Source organism: Fragaria vesca, linkage group LG2 (assembly GCF_000184155.1).
Source record: "Fragaria vesca subsp. vesca linkage group LG2, FraVesHawaii_1.0, whole genome shotgun sequence".
NCBI lineage: Eukaryota > Viridiplantae > Streptophyta > Magnoliopsida > Rosales > Rosaceae > Fragaria > Fragaria vesca.
The window spans coordinates 19,601,359-19,609,845 of NC_020492.1; the positions used below are offsets into that span (position 1 = coordinate 19,601,359).

An 8,487-nucleotide genomic window follows, 5' to 3' on the forward strand; every position below is an offset into this window, starting at 1 on the left:
ACTATCTTTATAAAAACATGTTGTACCAAAAAAAAATTAAGGTGCCTCTGATTTTGAGTTACTGACCAATAAAGAATTAAAGAAAAACGACCAAATTAATAGATAAGAATAACAAAACCTAAATGCTGAAAAAATTAACTCCTAAGCAATGCCATCTTAATCAGCCACATTCTCAACCTTCAATATTCTTAGGCTGTGAACCTTCAGCTGACAAAGTTCCCATCCAATTTGGAGGCAGCATTCCGGTTTGTTCATGCACCGTACTGAACAACGGCGGTAACATCTTGTAAAGTCCGGCAACCGACTTCATAGCCGCATTGCTGCTGCCAGCACCACCGTCTGCAGCCTCTCCGCCATTAGACCAAATGCTAATCTTAGGCTGAAGTCCGCGCACGGCGTCAGCATTAATCCTAGCAATCTCTGGATACATCCGATTATTGATCATCATGTAATCTCTCGTAGCTGGATAGTCGCGTCCGTTTGCCTCCAGAAGATAGTGCAGATAAGCGCCTTGGGCTTTTCCCATTACGTCAAGTCCCTCAGCCTCTTTCTTCTTTGCATAGAATTCTCCCTCAGCAGCCTTTTGACGAGCATACATCTGTGCATCAGCAACTGCTTTCATAGCCTCGGCCTCTTTCTCCTTCTGGTATAGAATGGCATCCGCCGCCTTCTGCTTCTGGTTGAGCTGCCAGCTCGCCTCCTGCGCCTTGGTTTCGGCCTCAACCATTGCCTTGCTCAAGATGTCAGCCTTGAGCTTCTCGGTCCTAGTCATGGCATTCACCTTCTCCACCTCCTTCTGCAACTGGGCCTCCCTGATCGACACCGCCTTGGCTGCCTCCACCTGCGCCACCTTCGCCTCCTTGTCCCACACTGCCTTCTTCTTTGCCAGCTCAGCATTCGCCTCAGCCACCTCAGCTTCTCTCTGATTCTCAAAAACCTTGACCTCCGTGTGCACCCTAACCTCCTCCTTCTTACCCTCTCCTTGCCTCTGAGTCGATATGATCTTCGTCTCTGCATCGATCTTGGCAGCGTTCTGCAGCGTCTGCCCCTGCCTCAACTTGGCACCAACCTCCCCCTTCATCGTGGCCTCTGCCACGTCAACCTTGGCCTGGTTGGCAGCCTCCATCTGAGTCTTTTGCCCCAAGTAACTGAAATACTCGTGTCCTGGAACGTCCACCAACTGTTTCACATTCGCATTGTATATGAAAAGCCCGAACTGGTTGAGCTCCAGCTGAACCTTTTCAAAGACCTCCTGCTTAAACTCCTTGGTCCCCTTGAACACCTCCTCCATCGTCATCGAGGCAGCCAGCACACGAGTCTCTCCCTCAATGACGCCCTGGACCAGCTCCTTGACATGTGTCGAGTCCTTTTCGTGGTTGGAGAGAAGCTTGGCGTACTTGGTGATGGCATCCATGTCGTTGACTTGGGGGCCGATCGTGAAGACGGCCGGGAGGATAAACGGGAGCTTCTCGGCGCTCATGGCTTGGACATTGAAGGTGTAGTTGACCGGAGAGAGCTCGATACGGGTGAATTTCTGGCCGGGGAGGATCAATGCCTTCTTTTTTATCTTCAGGTCATTGATCCATGCACCGGTGATCACAAGATACTCGGAAGCGTCGGCGACTTTGTACCACCAGAAACACATGTTGTTTGTATTTGATTGTTTAGCAACACGAAAACAATAGGTTGAAAGTTAAGAGTTGAGGTTGGCTATATATATAGAGGAGAAATTGTAACCAAGATCCTTCTTTCCTTGATGGATGCGGTTCCCTTTCTCGTCTCTATGTAGAAATCCAAATATTCATTGATAAGGATGACTCTGCATTCAAATTGCACCGGAAGACTAATTACGTGATTATTTAATTGGGATAACACTAAGATTCGATTTCCGAATCTCTATTGAATATCTTTTTTACTCGGTTTGAGGTATGAAGAAACCGTTTGTATGGTAGGAAATCATGGTATGGAAATGAAATTAGTTTCATTTTTCATTCTAATGTGTTGCTTGGTTGTAAATAAAGATTGGAAAGGAAACAAAAAATGAGATATGACTGGAAATTGACTCCCTTATAAAACCTGAATTAAATTACCTAGTGTTTCTGTACAATCCCGGATAGAGTTGCAGAAGCTGATGGCGTGTCCGTTGAGTGATAGACTATCCTCTCGTTGACCTGCAATTACAAGGATGATCGGGGGCTTTCGGTCTTTTCTCCTCCGAAGCTTAAGTCAATGCTTTTTGATAGAATGTAATTACTGGAGTAGTTAATGGTACCTGACAAGCTTGTGGCTGGGCCATATTTATGGCCCAGAGTGGGTTCTCTTTACTTGAAAACCGATGTGGGACTTCCACCCTTGTTTGCTGTTTCAAGTGTAGACTTCCCTATGCCTTCTGCAGTCGTTCCAAGCCCCACCAAGGATGGGCCCGGCCCACCCTACTTATGGGCGGAAACCTCAGGGCGGCCTCGGTTGTGGTGGAATATCTGCTGGTTTACGGGCTTGAGAGGTTGTTTCATGCACAACCGACTACACCTAGTGATGGGTGGTATTTTATTTCCATTCCCACCGTTAAAGGTAAATTACAGAAATTAACCATTTAAAAAGTTTATATTCCCTTAAATATATCACATATGCAATTAATAAAAGAGTATTATTGGAAATTACAGCTTTCAATTTCATTATTATGACTTATTAAATATTGTGTAATAGGAATGGAAATAAATTACTAATTGAATTAAAATATCAACCAAACACCTACATGGAAATATCAAAACCTTTTCCATTTTATATCAGTACGGAAAAGTAAATAAATCATTTCCGTATATTGTGTCGTTAATGGAATCTGTTTTCATTCCTTTGCTATGATTAATGGAAAAGGACTCTGCATGCATTAATACAAAACAAGCTAATCAAAATCAAAGACTAATTAGGGTTATTTGTGATAAACAGTCGACCTGATTTCCTGCCCAGCATTGAGCGATTGACTGCTCTCCACAGCTCAAGCCTCAATCTTAGCATGTAACAGCAAGTCTGTAGGCTGGATCGCAACTAATCTCGCCCTAATCTGCAACCCCTTATTTCTATTACTGCAATAGCTAAGGATCTAGATTTATAACATGCTTGTATATAACTCAGTTACATGAATGAGAATGACAACAACAATACCTTTCAATTCTGTATTGTGTCAATTCGCTCCACGTCTAATTAGTGTGTCACTAGGATTCTACGTCTTCACCTTAATCTCCTCCTTCTTCCCCTCCCCTTGCCTCTGAGTAGAAATGATCTTCGTCTCCAAGTCGGTATTCGCAGCATTTTGCAATGTCTGCCCGTCCCTCAGCTTAGAGCCAACCTCTCCCTTCATTTTGGCCTCGGCGACGTCAACCTTGCCCTGGTTGGCAGCATCCATCTGAATCTTCTGCCCCAAGTAACTGAAATACTCATGTCCCTTAATTGATCCAATTCCAACTGAACCTTTTCAAACAGACAAACACCCTCCTTCTTGAACTCTTCAGTCCCTTTGAAGACCTCCTCCATCGTCATTGAGGCTGCGAGCACACGTGTCTCGCCCTCGATGATGCCCTGGACGAGCGTGGAGTTCTTGTCGTGGTTGGAAATGAGCTTGGCGTAACTGTTAAGGGCCTCCATGTCTTCGGTGCGTGGACCGACTGTGAAGACTGCGGGGAGGACGAAAGGAAGCTTTTCGGCGCTCATTGCTTGGACTTCGAAGGTGTAGTTCGCCGGAGAGATGTCGATGCGCACTGAGGATTGGCTATCCTATATGACTTCTTTGCGATCTTGATGTCTTTTATTCCTGCACCGGTGATCACTAGATACTCTGAAGGGCTTGCTATCCTAAACATTGTTTCGTTTCTTTTTTTGAACTAAACATTGTTTCGTTTCTTGATGAAACACAAGGTTAATTAATTAGCACAAGTGTTCTAATAAATAGTGGACTTCTGAACATTCGTTGCAAACAATGAAAAGCTAAGTTTATGAACTCCTTTGAAGTTGGAAGACTTAATTAGGACTCAATAACGGGATAGTTAACAAACAAAAGATAATCACGTTTCTAAAATCTATCATGTTTGAGTATTTTAGCTGAAATGAACGTCCCTGATACTGGCAAATGAGGTTTATAAGATTAGAATATAGACCGGGAGATCTATCCAAATAATACATCCAAACGGAATGATCATCGTTCAGTTCATCACAAACCTTGATAGATGTTGGGTAGCTTGGACGGTTGGACCTATATATTTTTGAGTTCACCGTCATATTTTGAGTAAGGTTTGGTCGATGGGTAGCTTGATAGACTTGCTTTACTATTGTTTCCGATCAAAAAGTACACCAGAAGCTGATTCGAGAATAATGAGAAATCCCAATTCGACAGTTTTGAATGAAAACCTAGGGGAAATTACGTCTGCTTTCATAAAGAGCCATGAATATAAGAAAATGGCAGTATAACATCCATCGACATAAGACAGTATTTGATAATACGATCCAAAATTTCGATGGTCCTAAGGAAAACCTTAACATTCAGATTAACATTCAGATTACATAAAGGTGCAAATAAATTGGCAAACGAAAGATGTTCCAAAAGAAACTCAATCTATTGTAATTGCATAAATAACACTAGGAGGCTGCCCAAAATGCCATCTTATGCTCCAGTGAATGCCTTCTTCCCAAAGGCAGAAGAAGACCCAGCAGGAATAACCTTCAGAACATTAAACCTTACTGTTTTTGACAATGGCCTACAAGAATTAAAAGAAGAAAAGTTCAGATTAACACATAGTTAATGCAACATGAGTTTCAATGGAGGCAAAATCCAGAAAAATTAAATGGCAACATTTTCAAGTAAAATGTTTGAACCTAACCTGCACTGCCCAATGATGACATGATCTCCCTCCTTCACACGGAAGCATGGGGAAACATGGGCTGGGATGTTTGAATGCCTCTTCTCATACCTAAAATGTATAGACAGATTAATTCCCTTGAAGCAATAAATAGAACACAGCACACTTATTCATGGTGGATATGAAGTGAATTACCTCTGGTATTTTTTTATGTAGTGGAGGTAATTGCGCCGAACAATGATAGTCCTTGACATCTTTGCACTGTGACAGGTACCAGCCAGAATGCGACCCCTGATGGAGACATTGCCAGTGAAAGGGCACTTCTTATCAATGTATGTTCCTGCAGAGAAAGACAACAAATTATATATTGTAAACCATAAATAACTTCGCCCCTACTTCCTTGGAGATTTTTGGACAACAATGCACCAAGATAACTTCGTCCCTACTTCCAATCAATTAACAGATTTACCATTAATCACACCCTTGTCTGGGAATCCTCAAATTGAAGCGTGATTCTTATCCGATTTAAACGAAATATAAGGTTTCTATAATTAGAATGTAAGAAAATTTATTGTAACCAGAGTGACTGCGAAACAAAAGAAAATTCAAAATAGAAGCTTACAAAAAAACCTTAATATACAAACAAACTTACAGGCCACAACTGTAACAAAATTCTCTATGCAACAAAACGTAATCCTATTCTAACTGAAAGATGGAATTTAAGATTTAGTTTTGGAACCTATTACTTCTAATCACTAACCCTATGCTATGGTACAACCTTGAGATATATCTGTTTCCGTTTGAAACCTGGCAATGTCTAGTTTTGAAACACTGTTGTCATGAAGCAAGATTGAACAAAGAAAGCCACTAAAACACACCAATCAAGACAGTGCTGCTATTTTCGCAAATTACTGCTGCAGAACTTTGAAAAATCATAACTAAATCACGAAAAATTCTGGTCCTCAAATACTCGCTGACAAGTCCACTTCACATCCCCAAAAGAATATAACTTCAAATTACAAAAAAAAGAAAAGGTTACAGTTTTACAGAAACATACGAGTGAAAACCAATTTGATAAGCATGCATTTACAAACGAAATAGAGTTACTTGTCAAACTATCTGGACATATACAACTGAAACAGAGTTTGAGTAAACAACATTATAGAAATAAAAAGAGACCCACAGTAATCTACCCAAGCATAAAAGCTGATTCCATTATATTTCTATAGCAACAGGTAAAAATATAAACTTTCAATCTTTTCTACAGCCAAACATGTAAAATTAATGAAGCAGATTCGCTATCAACATAAAAAAAATAAAATTAAAAAAAAAAAAAAAAAAACCTTAAAGGGATGGAAGGAACAGAACCTTCAATGGCATCTCTTGGAGTCTTGAATCCCAAACCAACGCTCTTCCAGAAGCGATTGCCTCCCTTTCCGGGCCTCTTTCCCTTCCCAGTCTTCTTGGAGCTGCAAATATTTCACATCTCTCAGACTTAAAAACCGATCTCTCTCTCCTAAGCTTCAAGATTTAACTATCAACTATAGAATTCAGCTGGTGCTTACCTGAGGAACACCTTGGGCTGCTTCAGGAAAGCCTTCTCCGTCTGCTCCGCCATCTTTGAGGTCTCTCTGGTTGAGGACGATGACGACGGCGCGCGAAAAGAGTGAGAGAGAGAGGCTGCAAAGCTTTGAGATGAAAGATGTGCGGAAACCCTAGTGCTAGTAGTTGTATTAGTTTCGCGAGGCCTGGGTTAACTTACTGTTTTGGGCCGAGCCCAGGTTGGAGTTCTGTTTTGAGGCTCAATGTTAAGGCCCAATATTGGATGGCGGGAAATTAGGAAAAGCCGAGAAACAAGCCTGAGATTGTGGTCCTTGAGATGGTGATTTTTTACCTCGAGTTACGAGCCGTTTAGGCAGGACACGGTTTTTGGGACCCAATTACCTTTTTTGAATTTCTACACCCCTGCAGAGGCTGTAGATTGACGAATCTGCCACTGCATTCGGTGGATTGAGTTATAAAGATGAGGGTATTCCGGTCAAAGTACCTCTGGGCTCACAAATCTGCTACTGAGTGGAACTGGAAGGTCAGAAGTATCCAACGACGATCCTCTCCCTCCATTCCCATTGCAAGACCGTTTCTTTTGCTCTTCTTCTTCTTCTTTTTTTTGAAAGTTTGCTCTTCTTCTTCTTCTTCTTCAGACTGAGCTCCTCTGCCTCTCTCTATCAGCCTCTGAATTCTACAATGATGTTATACTCCACATCTCTACCCTCCTCTATTGTACTTCTGGCCATTTTTCTGTTCCTCTTCTTCTCGCATGTGGATTCTCACTTTTCAACCCTCCAACTCCAAACACCACCACCCACTTCTTCACCAGGTACTTTTTCACTTCACTTGTCTAATGAGTAATGCCAGCGGCCAGCCATTTCTACATTTGGGTTTCTTTGTTTAGTAATAATGCTTTCAGTTTCGCTCTTTCTTTCACTCTAGTACAGTTGAAACGCTTCAAAATTAGTAATTTTGGGTAGTACATTGTGACATTTTATCCTTATATCAAAAACCTTCACTCCAATTTGGGTTGTTAACATATTAAATCATGTTCTCGGTCTTTTTCATTAGCTTCTGCCTATTATTTCTTCATTGTGTTTCTTATGATTTTGTTTCTACTTTTGCAGGATGGGATTTTGAAGTGGGGTTTTCAGGGAGGTCTGTTGTGGAGGGACCCTTTAGTGCTCCGATTGAGACCTCGTCGGTTGTGTTAGCTGCGCAGCGAACACGCCGGAAAGATCCTCTTGATGGCTTCAAGAGGTACACAGGAGGTTGGAATATCAGTGAGCGTCATTACTGGGCTGTAAGTTCCTCAAAGAACTTTGCTTTTTGCCTTTTTCCTTTTGAAATAAATAAAGGTATAATGAACACTGTCCCCATTTTGTGTTAACTGTCTTCTGTTATCATAAAGTTGCTTTCGAAATCAGGGTGAAAGGACAAAGTTACTACATTTTGTTTTATAGGGAGAAATTTATATATGCAAAAGTGTAAGAATTTAGTGTTATTTTCAGCATTTGAACACTTTTCACTTGCTTGATAACATCATTAACATGTGTAACCTTATGAATGACATTTTTATAGTATCCAAATCCATAATCTCAATCAGTTTAGAGAAAGCATATCGTTTATAATGTTCTAATATATCAATACTATTACATGGACCATGGTCTTGGTCTCATACTCATTTTAGAGGTATCTATTGGTAGTTTACTTATTTACGGTTAGTCATTCTGGTATTTTCAAGTGGCACATTCTGGCATTTCTCTTGCATCAATTCATCAGTTGCATGCATGTTAATTCTGATTGCCATATAACATTTGATTTTCATTCAATATGGACCTTTAGATTTCTTTTCACATACCTTAATTGTCTAAATTTTTGTTGGAATGCAGTCTGTGGGTTTTACTGCAGTTCCCCTGTTTGCCATTGCTGCAGTCTGGTTCCTGGGCTGTGGTTTGTGCTTGCTGCTCATCTGTATCTGTCACTTTTGCTGTCAAAGAAAGACTTATGGCTACTCCCGAACAGCTTATGCTCTTTCTCTTATATTTCTCGTACTATTCAGCATAACCACAATGTACCTCTCTCTCTC

At 41.1% G+C, this 8,487-nt stretch overlaps 3 protein-coding genes across 3 annotated transcripts in view; 1 reads left to right on the forward strand and 2 right to left on the reverse strand.

Annotated features, from left to right (window-relative positions):
• The window catches only part of LOC101313867, a 6,601-nt gene extending 4,956 nt beyond the window's left edge, over positions 1 to 1,645 (reverse strand). The window contains exon 1 of the mRNA XM_004292690.1: positions 181 to 1,645. Coding sequence (XP_004292738.1) covers positions 181 to 1,645 — 1,465 coding nt within the window. The remainder of the gene's footprint in view (positions 1 to 180) is intronic.
• Positions 1,646 to 4,428: 2,783 nt separating this feature from the next.
• On the reverse strand, positions 4,429 to 6,552 carry LOC101301636 (40S ribosomal protein S11-1-like). Its single transcript, XM_004290884.1, has 5 exons — positions 6,416 to 6,552; positions 6,219 to 6,319; positions 5,046 to 5,190; positions 4,872 to 4,961; positions 4,429 to 4,748 (listed from the first exon to the last, which is right to left on the reverse strand). Exons 1-5 carry the CDS (start codon positions 6,466 to 6,468, stop codon positions 4,655 to 4,657), a joined length of 483 nt encoding a protein of 160 aa, XP_004290932.1. The 5' UTR covers positions 6,469 to 6,552; the 3' UTR covers positions 4,429 to 4,654.
• A 321-nt stretch (positions 6,553 to 6,873) lies between these two features.
• The window catches only part of LOC101314155, a 4,144-nt gene continuing 2,530 nt past the window's right edge, over positions 6,874 to 8,487 (forward strand). Inside the window, exons 1-3 of the mRNA XM_004292691.1 lie at positions 6,874 to 6,943; positions 7,526 to 7,701; positions 8,291 to 8,472. Of these exons, the coding sequence (XP_004292739.1) occupies positions 6,874 to 6,943; positions 7,526 to 7,701; positions 8,291 to 8,472 (428 nt within the window). The remainder of the gene's footprint in view (positions 6,944 to 7,525; positions 7,702 to 8,290; positions 8,473 to 8,487) is intronic.

Excerpts from the sequence above, each read along its gene's own strand:
- LOC101301636 (XM_004290884.1), bottom strand. The coding sequence starts at position 6,468 with ATGGCGGAGCAGACGGAGAAGGCTTTCCTGAAGCAGCCCAAGGTGTTC. Across the intron at positions 6,320-6,415 it reads CAGCCCAAGGTGTTCCTCAG|CTCCAAGAAGACTGGGAAGG; the intron begins GTAAGCACCAGC and ends AAATATTTGCAG. Across the intron at positions 4,962-5,045 it reads TACATAAAAAAATACCAGAG|GTATGAGAAGAGGCATTCAA; the intron begins GTAATTCACTTC and ends TATACATTTTAG.